The sequence below is a fragment of the Histoplasma capsulatum genome (genome assembly GCF_000150115.1).
Source record: "Histoplasma capsulatum G186AR genomic scaffold supercont2.15, whole genome shotgun sequence".
NCBI lineage: Eukaryota > Fungi > Ascomycota > Eurotiomycetes > Onygenales > Ajellomycetaceae > Histoplasma > Histoplasma capsulatum.
Genome location: NW_025544815.1, coordinates 671007 through 695743, shown reverse-complemented (window position 1 = coordinate 695743; position 24737 = coordinate 671007). Strand labels below are relative to the sequence as shown.

Here is a 24737-nt window from a genome sequence, read left to right as displayed (position 1 = left end):
TGAAATTTTCTGAAAGATTATATATATTTACAGTTCTGTATAAATAATAGAAAATATAATTAATAAATTTAAGAAAGTTTATAAATAAGTTGAAACTTTAATAATTAATACTCAGCAGAATTATAAAAATTAAGTAAATATCAGAAAAAGTTTTATAATCTGATATAATATAGAAGATAAAATTTAACTAAATCTCAGAAATATAAAAACAGATCACTTTTTATATATACTGAACTACTGTTATATTAAATATATAATAATAGAAATGTTAGATATTTATGATTATTGATTAAATACTCTGTCTAATATTTACAATGTTTTTTATATAAATCTACTCTAATTTACAGCTGAGAATTTATTTTTTTTATAGAAGATTTCTAACTGATAATCATCTATTATTATAGAAGAAGATAATAAATTTAAATAAAAAATTAAAATAATTCTCAGTGACAGAATTAATTATTACTGCTGTGAATATTTTATTAAATAAATAGAATATAATTATTTAATCTAAAAATCTATATCTGTTATAAAAAACACTGCTGTATTTAATATCTATAAATTTTTATTTATTTCAGTAGAGAGAAATAATATGATAGATTAGTATCTATTAACAGTTAATTTATACAATCAACTCTTTATTATATATTTATATACTTATATATACTTATAAAGTTCTCTTATATCTTCTTATAATTCTGCTTTATAATTGTGTATATTTTAATACTCTAATAATTCTTTTACTCTATATTTCTTTAGAATATAATCTTTAATATTTCTTCTATTCTGATTTTTTTATCTATAAGAATTTTTTTATATAATCTCTTTCTCTGATTTTCTTTCTCTTTCTTTTCTTAATTGATTTATAAATTATTATTAGAATAGTGTCAAGTTTGTTGATAGTGCTGTTGAAACAGATTATATAAACTATATAGATGATATAAATGATTTAATCTGTAATATTAATAATATCTACTTAATTGATAATATATCTATTACACTGATTATAATTTTGACTCAAGTTTAATCTTATTCTAATGATTATATAATACATCAATCTGATGATATTATTGATGAAGATATTATTTCTATTTTATTTAGTGCTGCTGTTAATCTACTCACTGCTGTCAATCTACTCACTGCTGTTAATCTATCTATTACTGTTAATCTATCTACTACTGCTAATCTATCACTGCTAATCTATTACTGCTGTCAATCTATCTACTATTATCAATCTATCTATTACTGTTAATCTATCTATCACTGTTAATCTATCTACTACTGTTAATTCATTGCTACTAATCTATTGCTGCTAATTTATTATTGTTAATCTATCACTGCTAATCTATCACTGCTAATCTATTACTGCTAATCTATTACTGTTAATTTATCACTGCTGCTAATCTATCTACTGCTGTCAATCTATCACTGCCAATCTATATAGAGTAAATCATGATCTCATTTGATCTCATTTTGTAAAATAAAATTAAATGGAATTGAAATTACTAATTTATTAGTAAAACATGATCTGAGACTAGATTTATAATATAAACAGTGTAAAGTGACTAATTTACTAAATACTATATGAGATCAGAATTAAGATATCTAATAATGGAACTGAGGAAAAATTTGGTCTCAGTCTCATACATGGTCACACAGTCAGTCTAAGTAGCTCAATATACACATATAGTTATTTGAAATAAAAGAGAAAAATGAATATATATATATAAGTTTCATAGTAATATATTATTAAAAGTATTTTCAAATGCAGATTTTTACACTTGATAATTATAAAGAATAATTAATTAAAAGCAACAATTAAAACAGTGAAAAAAGTAGTATATAAAATGAGATTATATATAAAAATTGTGATGCATCTGTTAATGATCATCTTGCGCAACTAACCTTATCACCCGTTCGCCCGCTCATGTGCCCACATGCGCCCATGAAAGTCCCCCTTCTCGCAACTCCGCCCCAGATGTTCTTCCACTCCGCGCTCCATGAGAGCACAACCTCTGGATATTCTTCCATTCCAATCCTTTTTCTATAAGAACCCTCTTGTATGATCTTCTCCTTGTGGTTCCTTTTTCTTTCTTTCCTTAATCAATTTGTAATCTGTGAGGAGATAGTGCTTAGACCATTGCAGTACTTGCAAGCAGTGCAAACAGTACAATCTGCAACCAAGATAGTGCCTAGTCAATCGGTAGCACGCTCGTTACAAAAATGTATAGTTATAAAAGATAAGTTTAAAAATGTTATTTTAATTATGAAATTGTAAATATACTCAATAACTTTATTTAAAATGTAAATATAATTAAATTATATTGAAAGGAAACTATTATTTCAATTTTATCAACTTTTAACTCTACCCTGCTGTAAGAAACCCGTACTAAGATTCCAACACTAGATCACTTTACAAGATGGCATTTCGGGACATGGGGCCATCAGCATCATATCGGGTTTGAAATCAAAGCATTATCATGCCACTTGCATCATATCAAGTTCGATCTGCCTGTGATACTGTGTGTATATAACTAGCAGCTAGCCCAAGCTTCTAGAGGTCAGTGGATTATTCTGAAATAATCTGACCTCTACATTCTACAACCTCGATATCTGATCATTCAATCTGAATCTCTTTCGATATATCACCGTATTATCTTCTATAGCTTGATCCTTGTAAAGTCCTAAGAACCTCTTGTGATATAAGCAGCGAGATCTTTCACCCGCCGCTTACAGATGGTTAAAAAAGTTGAAAAAAAATTAATAAATAATGAGATTTGATAAAAGTATAAAATAAAATTTGTATATAATAGTCAGGTCGGTTATATATAATGTTTTGAGCTTTTATACTCAGAAGCTTTGATGTCTTTGTTGCTTGCTGCGCCCTTTAGATAGTTACAATGAATCAACCTTTCACCTCCATTATTCGAAAAAAGAAGAAAAGAAAATAAAAGAATATCCAAAATTTTGCGATAATAAAAAATTATGAGGTGGAAATATATTAGTAGACTATATAATTGTAAACTGAAATTTTAAAAAGAAGATTTTTATTGCAATGTATAGGTATATAAGTAGATGAAGAATGTAACGGGCGTGCTATCAATTAAGCCAATGTTGCAGATTGTACCATTTGTACCATCTGCAACAGGTGTACAAACAGACCAAACACTGTTTCAATACAGATTACAAATTGATTAAGAAAAAAAAAGAGAAAAGAGAGCAGAAGAAAAGATTGTATAAAGAGAGTTCTTATAGAAAAGGAATCAGAATGAAGAAATATCAGAGATCACACTATGATGAAGCACAGAGTGAAAGAATGTTAAAGATTATATGAAGGAATTATTAGAGACTACACAATTGTGGAGTGGATTGTGAGGAGAGCGGGAGCATTCTGTGGGCATGTGTATGTATAAGTTTAACATCCCGGAGAAGGGCGGGCAGCGCCCGCGCTTCAGAAGCCTCCCAAAGGGCATGTGGGACATGCTATACTGAAGAGATTTCTACATGTATATACACAAGAAGAGAAACAGAATCCAGATGGCAACTCTTGAGAAGACTTAGCTCATTGAGCTGTGCATCCACTTCTGGCCCGATGTAGGGCCATTCATGGTGGGGCTATAGTGTGGCTCCTTGAGGGGCCACGTGGGCATGTGTGAGCATGTGAGAAGGTGAATGAGCAGTAAGGAGGTTTGTTGCGCAAGTCGACTACTAACAGGAGTTAACCCATCATAAAGTATTAAAGATTAATTGTGTAAGCTAATTAACTAACAAATACTACTAATTCATCATAAATAATATACAATAGTTGAAGTAAAATTAAAAAGTTTACTGTATAACTAGTGGACAAATGGAAAAGTATAATTTCAAATAGATATTTATTAAAGTATACTAAAATAAGAATATATAAGTATAAAATATAAATAAGATCATTAATTTATTGATTTAATTTTTTATTTACATTAAATTTAAAATTTATGAAAAAATATCCGTTTAAAATTGTTATAAATTTATTCAAATGATTTCACTATTTTATTGTATTGCTATAATGTTCTCTTTTACTAGTTTGAATGTGATAGCACGAAATACTTTAGTAAGTGCCAATTTTAATTAATTCTTCTTTGAGTAATTAAATTTCAATATCTATTTTGAACTTATGATTGACAAATAAGAATAATCAAAAAACAACTTTACAAGTTTTTGAAGTACGCAATCAACTACAAAGCTTACGTACCTCGGATAAGGCAGCTTTAAAATCTTTTGATGATAGTATCAGTCAAATACATAAAACCATCACCCCATTGAACTCTAAACAAAAATCATTTAAAGAATTTTCACATCATGATTTAAAAATATTGAGCCGCGCTGTTCAATGCGAGGAGCAATCATGTAACTTCAATCATGAATGTCTAAAATATGGTCCAGACTGTAGAAATTGCATCATGAATCAATGTTACAGATTGCTGTAAACTAGTGAGTGGAATTATATCTCTTTTCTACTTGATCTTAATCTGATCACACACTTTAAAAATACAACTTTGATTTTAAAAAAATAAAAAATTCAAATATAGATGAAAACAAGTAGAATAAAACTATAAATAAATAAATTAAAACAAAACTGATTCAAAATGAATTATAGATTTACATTTAAAGTATGCTAGTTTAAATAGATTAATTAATCATTAAAAATAACATAAATTATCACTTTAAAATTCTAGATTTTGAATATATATTGACTGATATCTTAAATGACTTAGCTGACTATATAATTACAGAGTGGAATTATAAAAAGAGGAGTGTTTTGTAGACATGTATGGGTATATTAAAGAGTGAATGAGTGGTAAAAGAGTTGATTTTGTAAATTAACTATTAACAGATATAATCTGTCATAGTATTTAAGAATTATAATAATTGAAAAATAGTATTAACTAGTCTGTGACTAATCTTTGACTAGTATATAATTAAATAACTATATATTGAATTTATATAGATACTAAAGGTAGTCTGCCCTCCGCATAGACTTGGCAAATGAATCTTTAAGTCCCAGGGCATGAAATGCATCTTTAATTGCTTTGGAAAGGTGAACAGCTCAGGCATAAGACTGTATAGCAAAAGCTTTATGAAACATACAGCTGAGCAGAATGGAGCAAAAAGTGCAAAGTCATATTAATATCACTGCTAGCTATCATCGATATATATCATCGCTAGCTATCATCATCGCTATATCATCGATATATATCGTCATCAATATATACCATTGGTAGATATCATTCATTCAAGCAGGTGAGCAGATAAATGGACAGATAGACAGCCGGATAGTCATCGAATAAGCCAGCATTGCCAGGTCGGTTGGTAACTAGATGGTGATGTTTATTCTTATAGAAATTGATTGAATATTGAGCAGTTATGTTGGTTGAAAGGTAGAGAGGTAGATAGATAGCTAGCTATCTAGCTAGCATTCTCAATTCTACCAGCAATTGGTCTGATATCGCGCAGATAGGTAGGCAGATACATAGGCGGATATGTAGACATCTATCTAGCATTCTATATTTCATCAGCAATCAATTAGATATCATTTGCAGTGAGGTGGACAGATGGGTGGGTAGATAACATTCTTAATTCTATTAGCAATCGATCATATATCGCGTAGGTAGATAGGTAAGTAGATAGATCGGTAGATAGGTAGGTAGATAGGCGGATAATTCAGAGGTAAAAAGAATAGATGGCATTGAAGCCAATTGCAGACTGATATTTCAAAAGTTAAGTCTTCACTGCAGATTTAAAAGTGGGAATTTTGAGCATCTTACTCAATCAAAGGTTCAGAAATCTGCTCTACATCAAGAAAATCATCAAAATTTAAGGCACTCTTTTGAACACATTGTCCTATCCAATCACTTCAGCCACAAAATGAAACAACTTTCAGTCCCCCCCAGAGCTTTGTATGATTCTTACGCTGTAGAGACATCGCTTCACTCCGTCTACTAAATATACTAACTATAGCTTACAAATCAGTAACTGATCAAATAGTAGTAAACAACTATTTTATCCCCTCGTCTGGGGGCGAGGCAACAATTAGCGTTGTGCCTGACCGCCTTTATATGGCCAATAGGCAAGCTGAATTATCGGCTTCCAGCCAGTAAGCAGTCATGAATTGGGGTGGCAGAAAAATACGCTAATTGTTGCCTCGCCCCACGAGGGGATAAAATATTTTCATTTATAATTTATATAGTTATACTTTTTAAATGAATTATTGTAATCTAAATCAAGATTTAAAGATCTCTATATTGAAGAAAGAATTATGATATTCATTTTTACTATCTATATTAATAAAAATGTATGAGAAGATAAATGTTCATTTTTGTTTTATCCTCGGACCTCTACTCCCTATTTTCGTCAAGAAATTGATTGGGTCAGATGACCTCAGATCCCCCGATTGCCCCGCGGCGCGGCGGTCCCAGGGCTCAGTCAGGCCTTTCCACCATTCTACGAACCTTGTACCCTGTTCATGACCCGGACCAATGGGTTTGTCGTGATTTTCACCCGAGAAATTGCCCCACACCGGGTGTGGGTTACGCCGTAGTTAGTTAGTTATACTACTAACGAAACTGAAACTACCAACCTGAATCGAGAGGAAACTACAAGGAGGTTTATTTACCCAGGCATGAGCATTCAAGACATATCTAGGTAACCTCTGATCAAAAAGATCACTCACAATTGACAGCTGCTGCTGTCGGTTCAAAAAGGTTTTGCATCGGCCTGGGAGGTTGAGTTAAACTAAAAAATTATTGACATAAAGGATATTCTTTGCTATTGATGAGGCAAACCAATCACTGGTGGTTGAAATTATCTCAATCGCAAGCAATCAACGATCCTTTAGTCTGTACACTCAGAACATGTTTATAGTTTAAATTCCTAGCGACATAAAACCGTTAATGGCGATGCCTGTCGTATTCAATGATAGGACAGCCCTCCGTACATTCAGCATGGTGTTGTAAACCCCTTCCTCAATTCGATACCCGGCCGCCCGAAATTATCCTTATTGACATCTGTGAACCGAAATAGGTGCCAAACTATAACATCTAGTCCAAACACTATGGAAAACCAAAAAATAAAAACCGCAAACCGCCCATGATATAACCCGCCCGGGGTGGCGATTCCTAGATATTCAAAGGCAACTATCCTAGATATCCAAGGTCCCCGCTCCCTCATTCTGGAGTTTTCCGAGAAATATTAACATGAAAATTCAACCCAATTGTTTGACTCATGTTATAACACTGTCTAGCCTGGTCACATTTGCTTTGGCGAGGAGAATGGAGGACATCGGATCTAATATTAGGTTGGCGTTCGACCGGTGGGACAGAGCAAGTAGTCCCCGACAATTCTGCCTCCCAAGAAGCGATCGGGATACAGGGGAATTCAAAATGGTGGTGTGGAACTGTAGAAACTGAGTTAGATTAACCCATTGAATTCTTTGAAGCTAGGCAAAGTAGTAATGTTGGGACACTATCTAGAGGAGATAGCAGACATCCATTTCTGTTCATCGCTTCTATATGCAAAAGATAAAAATCGTCAGTATGTCGGAAAACAGTGAATCGGGGAAGAAGGGATGCAGTAGTGAAAGCCACATACGAGTCAAATTGCAGCAGCATCCCCAGTACTGGAATGAGCTGCTTCTGGTAGTTCTTGTCCCTCTGCTCTAGGAACTGCAACAGAACATTCTTAAGGTACACGTAGTCAACCCCACCCACATCTGAGCCCTGAAGAGTTGCACTCCTACCCTGAGAATGAGGCGATACGAGTCCACTACTACGTGGCTGTTGCATATCAGAATCCAGTGATGACCGTGGTGATCGGCTAGAACCCGTATTGCTCGACTCGAACCCATACCGTTTGCTGGCTTTGGACACCTTTCCATCCTCTGTCAATGTCCTATTTGATTTGCGAAGTTTATCAAGCCGCCGGTTCGTTGCCTCGATGGAGCGGCGCAGTTCTGCATTCTCTTTCTCCAGCTCCCGTATCTGCCTCTCACCCTCGTCGAGGGTGTCTCGCAGGTGCGTCATCGTCGCATGAACGTCGCTAAGATCCCGTTTCGATCGCTCTGTTTCTACTTCAAGTTCACCCTGCCGCCGTTTCCACTCTTTCTGCGCATACTCTAGCTCTTCTTTGTCCTGTTCCACTCGCCGCAACGTACGCTCCATATCGCGAGTTCTCGTCCTAAGCTCTTCGATCTCTCTCGTCCGTTTGCGTCCAGCGAGGCTAGCTTCGTCTTCCGCCTGATCACGTTCTTCAATGGCTGCTTCTAAGCGCTCCTTAAATTCACGAACCTTAGCATCTGTCCTCATCTCAATGTCTGATAGTAGCCGTCGCATTGTTTCACACTCTCGAGTGCGCTCAGAGAAGAGGCGGTGAGCATCAGCGACTTCCTCCTCAAGACTGACGCAACGTTCACGAGCTTCCTTAACCTGCATGGCCATCTCAGACGCTTGGTCGCGCATGCTGTTCATCAAGCTTTGTGCACTAGCGTGCTGTGCAGTTTTCAATTGGAGTTCATCTCGTAAGCTTTCGATGTCTCTGTTAAGCTGTTCCGTGTGCTCCTCAACTTCCAGCAATCTCGTTCGCGATGACCTTAGCTCTTCCTGTGTCTTCGCAAGGGTTTTTGCTGTCTTCTCATTCGTCTCTATGGCCTCTTGCTTTTTCCCTTCAGAGTAGCGTAGATCGGATTGTGCAACCTCCAATGCTTGCTCTGCCTTAACTCGGCTAGCAATACCTTGAGTGACCCTTTGGTTCAGGGATTTTATTTCTGCTTCCTGCTCTCCAATCTTACCACTTAAGTTTTTCATTTCAGATCGAAGGTCTTCATGGCGCCTCTCCAAACGCTTTAGTTCGTTGGTTTTGTTCCTAAGGTCCTCTTTGGATGTTTTAAGTTCGGCTGATTCAGCCCGAAGATTCCTCAATTCAGGTTGAATTTTTCCGAGAGTTTCTCTTAAGATTGTCAAATCCTTGAACCGTGACGCGGCGAGTTGCTGAGCAGCGGAAAGGTCTGTTTGCAATGCCGTAGCTTTTATCTTCAACTCCTCAAATTCGACCGCCAGATCTTTGTGAGCATCCTCATTTTGACGGGAGCTGGAAGATACTTGTGTTCGTAGATCATGCAATTCCTTTTCTAATTCCTGGATGGTGTGGCCAAGGGTTTTCTTTTCTGTTAAGAGTTCTTTAACTTTCTCTCTGGCCTCGACACAACTCTGTCCAATATCACGAAGCCCATCACGTAAAGAATCAATCTCTTCTCGTAGTTCTTCTTCACCCTTAAGCTTAGAATCAAGTCTGCTAATGGCGGCTTCCTTCCCTGCGAGTTGTATTGTAAGATCCTCGATCATTTTCTCGAGTTCAGCGATGCCGTTGGAGGTTTTGGGTGAAGGAGGGGATTCCGTCTTTGGAATAATCGGAGGCTGAGGGGCTTCATCTGCACCGTCTTTTCCATCCTTCTTCTTCTTCCTCTTGCTTTTCTTCTTCCCCCCACCAGCCGCAGCAATGGTATTCTGACTAGCGACACTAGGCTGAGTGTTGCTCACGATCAAACTAATCCGGAATTCTTCGAAATCGGCAGTTTTGCCATCTAATATACGTTGCTTAGCAGTCTGCCATGCGTCATTGTCTTTGAAGCCTTCGTCAACAAAATCAACAATCCTCTGAGTTCCCTTCGCCTCAGAGTCTTTAGCAGCAACATCAGCCTTCAAAGAAAATATAGTACTTTCCGCATCTTTCAGCTGCGACTTCAAAGTTGTAACAATGCCCTGTAATATATTTAGTCGTCTTTCATCAGACTTTTTTTCCTGCTCTCCCACGGCTGCGTCGACACTTTGTTCGGCTTTCTTCTCACTAGCCTGGATCAATTTTTCAGATCTGTTACCCAACTGCGTTTTCAACTCCTCTATAGCAGCACTTGATCTCTCCACGTCCGTTTCAGCCACCGAAAGTTGAACTTTAAGAGTAGATATCTGATCTTCAAACATACTCCGTTGATTCTCCAAATCGAACTGAAATCGGTCATTTGCCTCTCTCAATACAGTTAGCTCTCGGGTAGCCGATTCCAAGCTCTGCGCCATACCCTCCGTCGACTCACGAGCAACAGACAAATCCCCTTTGAGGGTTTTCACCTCTGCTTTCAAAGTCTCGACTTCCTGCTGTCTTTTCTCCAATTCTGATTCTAAACGGGGTATCTCATTATCAAAGGAAAAAAACTCTTCACTTTCTTCAACGGGAGGAGGGGAGGTGACAGATATCGCCCTCGGAGAAAAGAGTGAGATCCCAGGAATAGATGCTATTGAGAGTGTTGGGGATTTCTGCGCATATTCCAAGGAGCTGGCTTCTGCAGACGCAGATGTGGGTTCGATCGTGGGTGGAGCCTTTCCACTTACTTTCTCACCTTGCGTAGGGCCTGTAACATGCGAGGAAATAAGGGTAACTGGCTCTTCTTGAGAATCACGAGAAGATTTCTCAACTTCTGTGAACTTTTTCTTATACTCATCCCTCTCAGTTGTAACGCGCTTAAGCTCGTCTAAGACAATGTCGCCTTTTAAATGGATCTGGTTGAGGTACTCTATCAAAGCTCGAGGGTCGTTTATAGACGTTAGAGGAGTATTCTCGCGCAGTGTTGCCTCAAAAGGTTCGATGGACAGTACTCGAGCCTGGGCAATTCGGTACGCCTTTAATAATTCTATAGAGGGAAGTTTAGCCCAAGCAAGAAAAACACTGGCAATTCACACCCACCTTGATATCTCCCTTCTAACTTGTCAAGCCTCCGTAACTTCACCCTCACTTCGGTTGAGAGATCCATCTGTGGAGGTTCTTCCAGTGGGGCAGTAGCCCCCCGTCCGAAATCTATTCTACTTTCCTTCGTCCTCTCCCTGCCACTTTCCCTGTCAGTAGTGATTCCAGCACTTCCGCCTCGTCCAGTCTCAGTCATTTGAACAGGAGTGCTGTTTCTAGTTGATGAGTCATCATCTCCGACAATAAAATCCGGATCGAATTCAGTAGTATCGCGGCCCTTCGCGGTAGCACTATTATGTCGTTTTAACCTTGTAGAACGGGAATCCGCTTGTGCATGCGTTCCCAGGACGTTCGAGTTGGATCGGGAATGGGAATTGGACTCTTGGGCTGCTTTCTGGCGGGCTTGCTCCTCTGCTATGCGAGAATCAATGGCACCCTTAATCCGCTATTTTGTCGAATGTGATCAGAACAGGTGTTGTCTTTCGGTGTGGGGATTTCTGATGGTCACGTTAGGTGGAACTTACCTGGAACATTGCCGTCGTAAATTGTGGAGTTCATATATCGATCAGAGGCGGGCGATCCGTGAGGATTTTGAATTCGAAACCTTCGAGAAAGTGAGATAGCAAGAGTGAGCTTCCAGCCTGTGGCTGAGTAAGCGCAAATTGGTCGTCTGAGACCAGGATGGAGTTGCACTGCACTGCTTGGACACTTAGGGTTAGGGACTAGCCCACAGCACAAGCTTCAAAGGAGGAAGGGAGGAGCTGCGAAACAGACAATGACATGCAAATATTTCTAAAAGATCATAAATTCAAATCACCTCAACCCCAAAAAATTGCATTTATCGTGGAATTCAATCTTAGTTATAACAGCTTCATAGCAATCTCAGATAACTACAGTTAGTTATATATATATATATATTGATTAGATCTGCCTTGGTAAAAAATTAACATAGTCATGAAGGAAGGAAAAGAGAAAACCCATGTAAATATGGCCTTCCATAGAAACACTACGGCGGACGTTATCAGATTCAAGGTACGGGCATCACCATACCTTCAAAGCCAGCTTCATTCCCACAAAACTTCCACCCCAAATCCTCACCAGAATAGGCGGGATTTTAACATCATCAAACTTCTCTCAGTCATGTGCTAACTTCCTAGGCAAACGCTTTATCCAATTCAACCACTCTTGCTCTTGCACAACCCTATGTCTCCGAATTTTAACCCCGCTGTTGGGTCCGCAGGTGCTCCACACACGCATCCATATTCCCAAATAGAGACCCCAGCTTCTGATACTCGGAAGAGCAGTAGATGCATCTATGATTTCATGTCCACCAGTACGTGGTCGGTAAAACTTCTCATGTGCTCCTGTTGTTTCGAGAAGGATGCTCAGCAGTAACCGATGCCTGTCCCTTGGTGAACGCGGACTCCCTTGTCAAATGAGCGGGATCGTTAGTCCAGGCTTTTTGGCGTACGAGGAATTACTCGCGTAACTGCTTGTGTGAGAAAAACTATCAGAAGATGCGGTCATGGGCCCTCCGAAGTTGTAGTTCGTAGGTTTCCAGAAAAGGCCTCCGAGAAGATTCTCTACGGCCGTTGACCGGCTAGTATGACTTTTCCTACGCCGCTGTATATTTTTCCAGCCTTCCCTGTAAAACGCGGAATCTTCGGTTCTCTTCGTCGGCTTAACCAAGAGGGCCAGTCTAGTTTTCTGCGATGGAGGTAATTGTGCTGGAAGGCACACACCTGGGCGGGGATGGCGATCTTCCCAGTTCCGGCAAGAGGGGAGGTTTCACTGTCGACGCGGAATCCAGGTGTGAAGAAGGCAAAGCACATTCGATAGTGGAGAGGATTGCAGCATCATAACTAGGGTTCTCGATGCAATTCTAAGCGTACTCCTCGCCTACGTGCTCCGCTGGTTATTTTGCGAGTCGTATTGTGCCTCTGGGGGATCCTGCTCGAACCCTAGAGGTCTTCGTTCGGTAGGAAAACTACGGGGACCCAGCGCCTGCGGAGCTGTTAAGCTAGGCCTATATAACAGCTCACCACTAGACTCCCTTATTGTCGGAATTGAGGATTGAGTCTCATTGTTTCTGTGGTTGGAAATTGGGCTCCCGCGGTACAGATGCCAAATTCCGTCCAACGCTTCGGTTTCGTTGGTTGGGAGCTCAACGGTCACTTTCGGCAAGTAGTGCGGTGAATTCCTGTGGGCGAAAACTCCAAAGCTTCTTTCCGTAGATATTGGGCTGACGACCTTGCCTGCAGTAAACAGACTCTCCGATTTCATACGCAATGACAAGGTTGTGGCAGTATGACTGCTCGCAACTCTGGAAAATACGCTTCCGGCCGTAGAAAGTGGTGAAAATTCCTGATCAGTCAAGTCACCATTTGCAGGCATTTCCACAGTTCCAGGTGGGAGTGACGCAGAGTTCAACCCTCTAGACATTTGAACGCCGGGGGCCAGACGTTCACCCAGCCGACCCAAGCAGAGTATGGAGTCGACACGACCGCCGTCCGAAGAAGTCTGAAAGCTGCCATAGTCGAGTTCGAGATTGTCCATAAATGCCTGCTGCAGGCCGACCAGGAGGGTCGCCTGCAGGTTGATCAAAATAGATTTCATCTCTTCCTGAGAAGTTTCGTCCCCGTACACATACTGTTGACCAATGCGCTTGACGCCGCAATCATACTGGCCCTGGACTATCGGGGGTCCAAGGGCAAGCGAGATTTCCAAGCCCACCAGGGCATCCTCAGATAATGGTCGCTTGTTGGACCGCTTAATGCGCTCTACCAAATTTGTGGCATTCAGATAAGTAGTCACAACTGGATTAGGCTTGTCAGCATCAAAATAAATTGGTTGAATCGATCAACTCGAAGACGACAAATAGCAAAGGAGCGAGTTTGTAGTTGAGATATAGCGTGAGGAGTGCAGGACAAAGAAATAACGGGAGCCTATACTTTCTGATATGCAATCCACTAGAGGAGTTCCCTCGGGCCTCGACACCACTTGCCGTACCATCACATCTCTTGTCATGTCTTGCTTACGGGTCAAATTGCGTGACCGCTACGGGTTGATGAAGCGGGGTGTGCTTCGAAAAAACGCGGTTTGAGATCTCCGTCTTGTAGAAGAACGCACCCTCGATGGGAATGTAGAAGGAGAAAACAATGGAAATGAGCACGCAGCAGACCCAGCGGTGGACGAAAAATCTTGGAGGACTATTGTTAAAGCGTAAAAAACATGCCGAAAATACGTCGCGCAAAACACCAACTTGCCACAAGTTCAGGCGGGTTGGTGCCTCAACTAATTCTCAATCGAAGCCAACTAGTGTAGGCGGATTATTGCAAGCGAATTAGGGTGTAGGACAACAGGTGAACTCAACAGTCAGAAACTCGTGGGTTAACAGCAGCTCTTATTTCGTTCTTCTTGTAGCTGCACCAACAAGGGGTGGAAACAGGGAGAAGCCAAAAACATTTCATTCCGCAACTTAGATAACTACTCCGTCGTGGTGGAGGTGGGTTAATGTTTGGCAGCCTTGTCCTACAAGGAAGCTTACTTCCTAGTAGCTCTTGACTATCCCTTTTGGTTAACTTAATGCTGCTGTCCGCTTTGTGGGAGGTTCATTGGTCTTTGATTTTCATTGTTAAGTCATTCTCACACAAACTTACTAGTATTTATTTATATTCTCTACTATGCATTGCTATTAGTTGTAAGGTTCATCAAAACCACTGGAGAAGAATGACCCACAGGAGTAGGAACTAGGTTGATGCCCCATGCAATCCCTGACCTCTGATTGTGTGGTCAGAGGTGTGGCACATATGTCCTTGCTAAACTCTATAGATTTAAATGGGAAATCTCAATACTGGAGCTCAAATGAATCCAGTCCTCACAGCATAAATTATGAGGCCTTGATGTGTAAGTGATCAGTCAGTCTTTAGTAGATCATGAATCCCTACACCTCTATCAACCGTTTAGAGGCCTGTTACATACTTTATGAAATAAATTCTGTTGCATGCAAGGGCGTATGCTAGACTCACCTGCTCATTCAATCATTCTCATTAAATGCTATTGTTCATCTCTCAATGTCTCTGCGGTTACACTGACTGGAGCATTAGACTGTTTTGCATCACAATCTTTCATTATCTTGAAATATGAAGATGTTGGAGTCGCAGTATTAGATTGCCCAGTTTCTTTGATTCTTATAACCAACCACAAAGAAAGTTATTATATTTTAACTTGCAAAATGACATCGTCATAAATTCATGTAGGGGACTCACATTGTCTACAGCTTGAACCGTCAATTACTATGTAGACTTATTCAACCACCCACCCAACGCTGGATTTTCCCATGCAAACTGTCATAAATTTGATACTTATATATGTCAACCACAATTATTATAATAAATTTATAAGTGATTATTGAATATATATCTTTTAAGATGTTTACTTTTCTATCAGACTATATTATATAATATGTATTATATAGTTAGTTATGTAAAAATTGAGTAACTATATATTGTGATGATAATACAGTAATCTAAATATCAATCTGTATATGTAATTTATGAGTAAAAGCATAAGATAACAGACTGTAGCTACAGTATATTGATAATTTTAAAATCTAAACTGTTTATTTATTAATACAAATATTTGAATGGGTAAATTACATATCATATACTATTCCAATACAGTGGGTGTTGAGATATCAGTAGATGACCGTCATAAATTTTATATGGAAAATCGCGGCCGTGGAGTGGAAGCGGGAGTTGAGTCGTTGACTGCGTTATCAACTGAAAATCTCATTACCTACTGAGTATATCATTAAGCTCTTGCTTGAACCAGTTGGCAATGTTAGGGGTGCGCCCTGGACCCCATTCCACCAGATTGTGTGTTAGTTTTTTATTTTCCTTCTCTCTCTCTTCCTTTTGGTTCATTTTAACTTATCTTTATGTACTCCGTAAGCTGCCGATAAAACCCAATCGGATCTTCATCGGCTTCAGTGGATGAGGAGTGATTGCATCATTGGTTGATTGACTAGGTCTACGTGACATTCTGCCCAACAAGCTAGAGACCTTTGATTCACACGCTGTCTAAAACTAAAAGAAAATAAATAAAGATCATGGGGAAGCAATGCAGCCGTCGAATACATCAAGATATATATAAATATATAAACCGAAGAACAAGAAAAGGAGAGAGATGGTCTAGACAAAACACCGCCCATGACATATGATCCACAGCCGTATCCCAGCCAGTCCCACAGACCCATTCATTATAATATACTAATTATCGTCTCGAGAAATTCGCAATGCTCCATAAAAACGCGGACACGCCTCCCTCTAATCAACCATGAGCGAAAGGCTAAAAAAAAAAAAAAAAAAAAAAAAAAAAAAGACGAAAAAATGCCAGAGAGCAAAGGAGTTTAAGACAGCTGAAAAGGTAGAGTAACAAATAAATAACACAAATAACATAAAAAGGAAAGGAAAGGGAATAAAAGGAAAAGATACTAGCAATATATAGTTTATAGAAATACAAATGAAACATAATGAAAATTGATGAAACACAGCGAAAAGAGGGGGGGAAATGTTGCACATTCGAATCCGGAAGACTCCCAGTGTAAATGCACGGTTGAATTTTGGGAAGGCGAGTGGGGATCCTGCGTTTTCCGGTTTTAACGGGCCGGCGTTAAAACGATGTGGTGGAGAATAAGGGAAGCGGGAGGAAGGTATATTTTCATCCTTTGATGCACTAATAAAGATGGTTGAAAGAAAGCTGCAGCAAGGGGAGGAATATAAGGAATAGAGTACAGCCTTGAGTTAATGGATGGGAAAGAGTGCTAAAAAAAAATTAAAAAAAAAAATAACAATAACAATAACAATAACAATAATTACCACCAAGTCCTCAGCAGCACCTCGCCTGCCGAGTCTGAGTCGACCCGACCGGTACGTCGACAAGTTCCTCGCCCAGCACCAGACCAGGGGGAAACCCGAGCCAACTCCGTCTTTTATCTGCTGTCCCGCCGCGCAAGCTACTGTTCCCATCAGGCACGGCTCCGGGAGTGTGCGAGGGAACTCTCTCCGAGCCGCCCGACCCACCCCGATGGCCTGTGTCTGCGTCTACCATTTTATTCCGCTGCTCGACAAGCTTGCGGGTGATGACACGGAAGACCTCCTCGATCCCCTCGCCGTCCTTGGCGCTGATCTCGTGGCAGCAGTCCCAACCAATATCCTGGCCCCAGAAGCCGCTACTTCGCTTGCTCTCTGCACCTGGGTTGTAGATTGGGTTTGAGGTTCCGAAGGCGGAACTGCTGGTGATGCCCAGGCCGGAGCTGGGAGGTGGGGTGGACGCTTGGGACGGGTAAAGTTGTTCCGCAACGTACGCGATGGTGCGTTCAAAGGGGACCTGACGTAGGTTAGGGTCATCCGCTACGATATCCGATTTGGTGCCCACGACGTGGATGACGATGGGGAAGTCTTCACCCAGGTTCTGTTTCAGCTCAACTAGCCAGCCGGTCATTTCCTGAAAGCTACTCTCGTCTGTGATGTCGTAACATAGCAGGCCGGCGTTAGCCCCCCGGTAATAGAGGCGGGAGATACTGCGGAAACGTTCCTGGCCGGCGGTGTCCCAGATCTGCAGACGGACGAGAGTGTCCGAGGTTGTGTCGAGGACGCGTTTAGTGACGAAGGAGGCGCCGACCGTGGAAGTGGTTGTAGCCGGATTAAAAGCATTTCTCACATAACGTTGGACGAGGGATGTCTTCCCAACACCTATGAAATAAGGAAGGAGATGTGAACAGAGAGAAGCTATGCTAGGTACAGACGCATACTTTATTCAGGAGATTACCTTGGGCACCCAGGACAACGATCTTCGCCTCGAGACTGGAGCTCATAGCGAAGGCGGAATGCAGCAGAATGTGTGCATGGCCTACGAGAGTGTGGTGAGAGTGGGTTTATCTGAGGATATACAACTGCGTTGGAAGGGTTCGAGTCGGACGAGATTCTACTTGGGAAACAAAGAAACTCCGCGTCAAGGGATAATGAAGTGAATAAGTGTCTTCTTCGCGGTGTGGTATCTGTGGTGAGTAACTGACATCTACCGAGCGGAGCAGAGGGGAAGAGACAGGAGTCATGTAGAGCAGGCAGATAGGTTGAGGGAATGATCTCCGCAGTGGAAGCAAGGCTGAGACGGCGAGCGTGACCGTCCAGAACCAGGTCAGCAGAGGCGCTCGCCCAACACGTGAAGGAAGAGTCTGGATTAGTGACAATGGTGGTGGTGGTGTGTGTGTCAATCAGTCACTCAGCATTTATCCGCGTATTGTCCATCCGGACATGCCTATGCGCAGGCCGTCAATCTGGATGTCTTGGATGTCTTGGATGTCGAGATAGAGAGATGGATCTGGTGTATTGTGCGACGTCCACGGGTGGTTACACGCAGCAGCAAAGGATAAATGTTTCTCCTTGGGGTGCATTCCTCCGAACCAACCTCGGTAAGTTAACTAGCGGTAATCTATTCTGTAAGGTGATTTGGTGATAGATTACCACTAGTTTAAAGATGACGTCGTTACCTAAGCACTGGCAGAAAACCCGAGATATTTTCCACGTTCTTCATGTTTGCACCCGCGCGGATCTCTTCCTGCAGATCGATGGGGAATGGATTTCTGGGAGTCAAGTCGGCCGAGAAAGCAGTTGCGCGCATTTTGCCTCGGTGGATCAAGCGGGAGCAATACTGTATGTTGAAAGGAGACCGACTATATCATCATGATAGTGATACATGCATTGATCGTCATCGAACAAACGGTTGTTAGTTTCCGTTCAATTGAGTTTAATCCCTCAAGTCTGGTAAGTCAAAGTACCCATTCTCCACATCTGCGCAGCGGACATTTTACTCCTGAGCCTAAATATCTCGCACGAGAACATCTCAACTACTTTCTTTGACTCCTTAAATTAGTGAATCTCCTGGCTTTCGTTTCGTCAAATTCTCGGTTATCAGTGCTACCAGCATCTTCATCATACCTTCCAGCAACTCTCATCCTAGATCCGCATCTTCCCACGTCCCAGTCATCCACCGCTGCAATGCCGTCCGACGAAGAGGTCGGGGGAAAACTTCTTACAGGCCCAGAGATACAAAAACACAACTCCAAGAACTCCTGTTGGATCATCGTCCATGGAAAAGCATTCGATGTCACGGAATTCCTCCCTGGTATATAGCAACAAAACCAACCCACCCCGATCCACCTCACTAATTTATTTTACGCATTTTTTTGTACATGAACAGTCCATGCTAATACCAATAAAGAACACCCCGGCGGCCAGGATATCATTCTAAAGTATGCCGGGAAAGATGCAACCGACGAATTCGAGCCCATCCATCCCCCCGACACCCTCGACAAATACCTCGATTCTTCGAAACATCTGGGCCCAGTAGCTATGGACACCGTCATGCACGAGGATAAAGCTGTCGATCCCGAGGAGGAAGAGCGCCAATTCCGAATCCAGCACATGCCTCCGTTAGAGCAGTGTTATAACCTCCTAGATTTTGAAGCTGTGGCCCGTCGCATTATGAAGAAGACAGCCTGGGCTTATTACTCCAGTGGCGCAGATGATGAAATGGTACGTTTCTCTCTTTCCATAAATTCATATTCAATATAAGAGAGAGAGAGAGAGAGAGTTAATACATCCCTGAACTAGACCCTCCGCGAAAACCACTCCGCCTTCCACAAAGTCTGGTTCCGCCCGCGCATCCTTGTCAACGTCCAAAACGTAGACATCTCCACCACAATGTTGGGCTCTCCTACTTCCGTCCCCTTCTACGTCACCGCCACCGCCCTGGGAAAACTTGGTCATCCGGAAGGTGAAGTCTGTCTCACCCGCGCCGCAAACACCCACAATGTCATCCAAATGATCCCCACCCTGGCTTCCTGTTCCTTCGACGAGATCGTTGACGCCCGCGGCCCAGACCAGGTCCAATGGTTGCAACTATACGTCAACAAGGACCGCAACATCACCAAGCGCATCGTCCAGCACGCCCAACAACGTGGCTGCAAAGCGCTCTTCATCACCGTCGACGCACCCCAGCTCGGTCGCCGTGAGAAAGACATGCGCTCTAAGTTCTCAGACCGCGGGTCCGCGGTGCAAGCAGCAGATGGGAAATCAGAGTCCTCCATGGATCGCTCGCAGGGTGCCGCCCGCGCAATCTCCTCCTTCATTGACCCATCGCTGAGCTGGAAAGATATCCCCTGGTTCCAATCCATCACCGACATGCCCATTGTCCTCAAGGGTGTGCAGCGGGTCGATGACGTCCTCCGCGCGGTGCAAATGGGGATCCCCGCTGTTGTGCTGTCAAACCATGGCGGCAGGCAGCTGGAATTTGCGCCCTCGGCCATCGAACTGCTGGCGGAGGTCATGCCTGAGCTACGTAGGCGTGGGTGGCAAAGTCGTATCGAGGTGTATATTGATGGTGGCGTGCGGCGGGGGACGGATATCCTTAAAGCGCTATGCCTGGGTGCGAAGGGGGTGGGCATCGGGCGGCCGTTCCTGTATGCGATGAGCGCGTATGGGGTGCCTGGCGTCGAGCGGGCTATGCAGCTGTTGAAAGATGAGACGGTTATGAATATGCGGCTGATCGGATGTTCGAATATTGGCCAGTTGTGTCCAGACTTGGTTGATGCCAGGGGCCTAGCGGTGAAGACTGTGCCAAATCCGGTGGATTCGCTGGGGTTGGCGGTTTATGATCCGCTCGGGTTACCAACAAATAGACTGCCGGCGCCGGCGGCAAAGTCGAGGCTGTGATTTTATGTTTTAGTTTTTATAGTTTTGAAATTCGGTCTGGGATATATTTATGGTCATGATGATGCTGGTGTTGAACCTTGGATCCTTATACCATCGCTGCGCATATATTTCATTTTGCGAGTTGTAAATACATGCACATGCTCCGTCATTTTTGATGGAGTTGTATATATCAGGCTCATCTAGTCTTCCTCCCACTTCCCCGATTCTCCCGGCCTAATTCTTCCAATATATATATAATCTAATCCCCTATATCTTAATCACAGTCGCCCCCCTTAATACCTTCCCACTCCCATCCAAACAAGCGGCATTAACTATCCACCCTTCCCGTCCCAACCCCAACCCCATGGCCCTTCCGCCCTCCCCAACACTGCCCCACAGCCTCCCCACAACTACCGCCTTAAGACCTTCCCAAACAACCCTCCACGCCATGGCCCACACCCCACCCACCCCGCACAAATCTCTCCACCACCCGCCCCCTCTCACAAAGCTCCCAATTCCGCTCCCACGCTCCCATAATAGCCCCTGCTCCGACCGCACCGCACATAGCGCCTCCCATGCCTCCTGCACACGGTCGTAGTAAGCCCTGTCCACACCGCGGCCCACATGCACGTGGCCGCAGACATGTAGAAGCGGGCGGACACGCCAGATTGCGCGGAGAACAAAGGGACAGCCGACGGAGTAGGGGTAATTGTCGAGATGGTAGGCGGGAGGCGTGTGGGTGACTAAGATGTCGGTGTTGTGGGGGATGGGGATGGGGTATGGGTAAGCGTGGAAGTCGCTGATCCCAGATGTGGCAGCAGCAGCAGTAGTAGTGGTAGTGGGATCAAGGGAGGGGGGATATTGGAAGGCGTGCACTGAATCCGGTGAAGGGTCCAGCTGTGGGATTTGCGGGGCGCCGTGAATCGTCAGCGTCCGAGATGGGGCATCGGCACTTGTCGTAGAGTGGCTAGATCTGCCACTATCAGCGGAAGCGGGAGACGGAAACGTGAGGGTCAAGCTGCTGTTCTGCAGGTAATGGATAGAGCCCCAATCGATGGCCTGCGCGTCGCCATCACCAGTCCCATCCTCCGCATTGCACGAGGAAATAAAGCCCCGAACACCCGTATCTAACCACCCGTCATGATTCCCAGCCACAACCACCTTCTGAGCATGCGGTAGCGTCTTCAGCCAATCCACCGCCAACTGAATATCCGCCCGCGTCCCGCTGTTCGTCAAATCTCCCGCGTGAATCAGCAGGTCTCCATCCGGCACGCTAGGCAAGTGATGGTCGTGAGTGTCAGAAATGCAAACGACGCGGATGGGGCGTTGGGAGGGGGTGCGGGTGCATGGGGCCGGGCGGAGGTTGAGGAGGAGAGCGTGTAGCGGGCGGAGGACGAATAGGAGAGGGGAGGCGAGGAGGTGGGCTGCAAGCGGCGGGGGATCAAAGGGGCTCATTAATGCAGCGGGGAGATCCGTGGGGTTTTAGCAGCTATGGCGATGGCCGTTTACAATGGCATGCTTCAGGTATTTTGTCGGACAGGACCATTATGACTGTTCTCTTCTGCACTGGGAGGGAAAATTATTTGGTTCAAGCTATTCAATAATAACTCCGAGGTCAGACCCGACAAATCTCAAACTTAGCTATATTTAATCATGAACTTCTATATTTAAACCCTTCGGAAACACATGCGGCCTCGAAAAAGAAAGGAAAGGAAAGAGGAGAAAAGAGAGAGAAAAGAAAAAGAACTCCAAGTCAAGCTCTAAGATCCACAGCGCATAACGACTATGTCACAACAAGCCGCCGTCCAACGACGGCTATCTTGGAAATACTGAATAGGCGATGGAAGAGGTGAGATTTCCAGAATTCGACTGGACTGTTGCAAAAATAGAAAAACGCTCCAATGCAATGAACATTATGTGGCATACGAATAAAGCCAAAACAAGCCATCTCGATTGCTCTTCAATAATCGGGGGAGACACGCTTCCCCTTGCGAATGCATTCGCCCAGACGGAAAGCACCAAAAATCCCTATCGGCAGCTTTGAATATGCTACAGTCGACTAAATCGCAGAAATTCAAACAATGGGGAAGCCATTCTTAAATGCCGGTGCGATCCTCAGCAGCACGAACGTGATATCAAAGGGACGTCCAAGAGGCCTGCCCCTGTTCTCGCGATTCCTCCTCAAGAGCTAGCTTGATGATACACGAATATGTTTGGTTCAAATATCTCATTTGAAGTCCTCGGATCAGACTTTAAGGCTGCGCAACAGAGAATAGAGAACATGAAGTTTCTTGTATCAAACATGTTCTACCAGCCAAGGTGAAAGCAGAAGGCTGGGAGATGATTAGGGTTGAAATCGACATGGACTTGAGACTTTCCCCCCATCTACAGAAATGCATACGTCAATGGTTCATGGAGCGAGGGAGGGAGGGAGGTGGGGAAAGAGGACGCTGGGATATCCATCCTGTTCAATATACGGAATACATCGGCTTTTTATTCGCAATCCTCTTTCGCCAGAATGAGAATCGAGGATTGCCGCCACAGGCCGGGATACATTAACGTGGACTCCGTGCAGAGTACTCCGTACTGAGCACAGGGTTTTCCGTACTATCATCATGTGTCCCTTTAGCCCACTTTCCCCGTGATGAGGCCTATGATAGACAAGTGCGCACGGGGATAGAGGAACGATAGATCGCACGGGGATAGAGGAACGATAGATCACACTATTCTTTAATTTTATCCTTTACGCCTTAGCGCCTGCGTCTCTTTGCTGGATATGGATGAGGATCTGGAGGGCTTGCAGCCGAATGCCACTAACGAGGGCGACGAGGAATAAATAGGATTGCGAGCTGGGCTGGGCAAATTCGCCGTGGAGAGAGCCTGGCGCCCGCCCGGCAGTGACCAATCAGTTTATTTTTCAAGAGCAGCATCAAAGAGAACCGCTTATGTGGTGTGCATCACTGAGAGATGAGAGCCGGTATCATCCAGGATTCTGTTTTGTAGACGAGAGTAGTTATAGGAAAGCTATTATATATGTTCGGACATATTTATATGTTTTAACTTCTCACGACTACCCACTAATGAACTTTTTATTATTTATTTATTTATTTATTTATCATTCATCCGTTTTAACCTCCTTTGCCTTTTCTCCCTCAAGCGCTTCCCTAAGTACCAGGTACCCCGCAATGCCTACCGTGGACAGTGCTCCGCCAAGGTAGACAGTACCTCGCTACATCATTGCTGTTTATCCCTCAGCACCAAAGTCTGCTCTCAACAGTCAATTACTGTCAGCTCATCTTCTTCATTCCCTCCTCGCCTCCTTTTGCTCAAGAGGTTGGATGGATTCCTCTAATCGCCTCTTTTTCTTCATCGTAGGCAAGAACTCGAGTAAAATAACGCTGACAGCATCGTGGTGGTTAGCGGGCTTTCATTGGCTGTTGTCGCTGCTTTCAACCCCCCCTCCAAACCCACCCCATCGTATCCTCACCCTCGTCCTCGCTCCAACGCCAACCTCCCTCTTCCTCTCCCTCCCGAGGTCGTCCATCCGCATATCCTAACACCGTGTTAGATCCTAGTACCCTTCTGCACCATTCCGTCGTTGCTCCGCTGAGCTGACTTGACTCCTAGCCGTCGTGCCCCTTAGGGCTCTTTTGCTTTTTCCGATTTTGCCTCTTGGGTCCCTCCAACAGCCAGCTAGCCTGCCTGCCCGCTGGACACCACACACCTTGCCTTGCCTCTCGTGCAATAATACATCTGGACCATCAACCTCCAATCCCCCAATACCAACCATACTACCAACACTTTTACCCATATTTCCTAAACCGCCACCAGGAGGGACGGGCCATAGCTGAGGTTACTCGCTCCCGGCTCGCAACCTGGCCCCCCAAACCTTCCCTCACAGGTAGACGATGAATGGGGATGATATAAAGAGAGCTGCAATCATCAAGGCAAAACAAATGGCTAGCAGCGCGGTCAACTCGAACGACGCTACCAACGGGAACAACGCTGGCAAGAAGCGAAGGAAGGGCACTGATCTCAGGCCCATCGTCACCAACGATTCGATTCCATCAGTCGTGACTGTTGAGTCCATTCCAGCCTCCACCATGCCGACGCCGTCCGCTAAACATCAAGGGTTAGTGTATATCACTATACCATTCTATATCAATATGTTTTATTTATATGCATTTTCTTGACTAAAATCTTCTTTGCAGGCCT

At 43.3% G+C, this 24737-nt stretch overlaps 6 protein-coding genes across 6 annotated transcripts; 1 reads left to right on the top strand and 5 right to left on the bottom strand.

The window, feature by feature from the left end:
* Positions 1-6886: 6886 nt before the first annotated feature.
* On the bottom strand, positions 6887-11300 carry HCBG_08461 (viral A-type inclusion protein repeat protein; the record flags this gene model as incomplete). Its single annotated transcript, XM_045435510.1, has 4 exons — positions 6887-7543; positions 7627-10714; positions 10768-11212; positions 11292-11300. 4 exons carry the CDS (start codon positions 11298-11300, stop codon positions 7501-7503), a joined length of 3585 nt encoding a protein of 1194 aa, XP_045284002.1.
* A 1366-nt stretch (positions 11301-12666) lies between these two features.
* On the bottom strand, positions 12667-13794 carry HCBG_08460 (uncharacterized protein; the record flags this gene model as incomplete). The annotated part of the gene is made up of 2 exons (XM_045435509.1): positions 12667-13583; positions 13719-13794. 2 exons carry the CDS (start codon positions 13792-13794, stop codon positions 12667-12669), a joined length of 993 nt encoding a protein of 330 aa, XP_045284001.1.
* A 2862-nt stretch (positions 13795-16656) lies between these two features.
* On the bottom strand, positions 16657-17644 carry HCBG_08459 (ras-like GTP-binding protein RYL2; the record flags this gene model as incomplete). The annotated part of the gene is made up of 2 exons (XM_045435508.1): positions 16657-17522; positions 17599-17644. 2 exons carry the CDS (start codon positions 17642-17644, stop codon positions 16657-16659), a joined length of 912 nt encoding a protein of 303 aa, XP_045284000.1.
* Positions 17645-18741: 1097 nt separating this feature from the next.
* Positions 18742-20820, top strand: HCBG_08458 (cytochrome b2; the record flags this gene model as incomplete). The annotated part of the gene is made up of 3 exons (XM_045435507.1): positions 18742-18954; positions 19051-19364; positions 19443-20820. The coding sequence occupies 3 exons, from the start codon at positions 18828-18830 to the stop codon at positions 20541-20543; spliced, it is 1542 nt and encodes a 513-aa protein (XP_045283999.1).
* HCBG_08457 (metallophosphoesterase) lies at positions 20790-21977 on the bottom strand (the record flags this gene model as incomplete). Its single annotated transcript, XM_045435506.1, has 1 exon — positions 20790-21977. The coding sequence occupies one exon, from the start codon at positions 21975-21977 to the stop codon at positions 20790-20792; it is 1188 nt and encodes a 395-aa protein (XP_045283998.1).
* Positions 21978-23637: 1660 nt separating this feature from the next.
* HCBG_08456 (uncharacterized protein) lies at positions 23638-24333 on the bottom strand (the record flags this gene model as incomplete). Its single annotated transcript, XM_045435505.1, has 3 exons — positions 23638-23751; positions 24010-24075; positions 24139-24333. The coding sequence occupies 3 exons, from the start codon at positions 24331-24333 to the stop codon at positions 23638-23640; spliced, it is 375 nt and encodes a 124-aa protein (XP_045283997.1).
* Between the last annotated feature and the right edge of the window lie 404 nt (positions 24334-24737).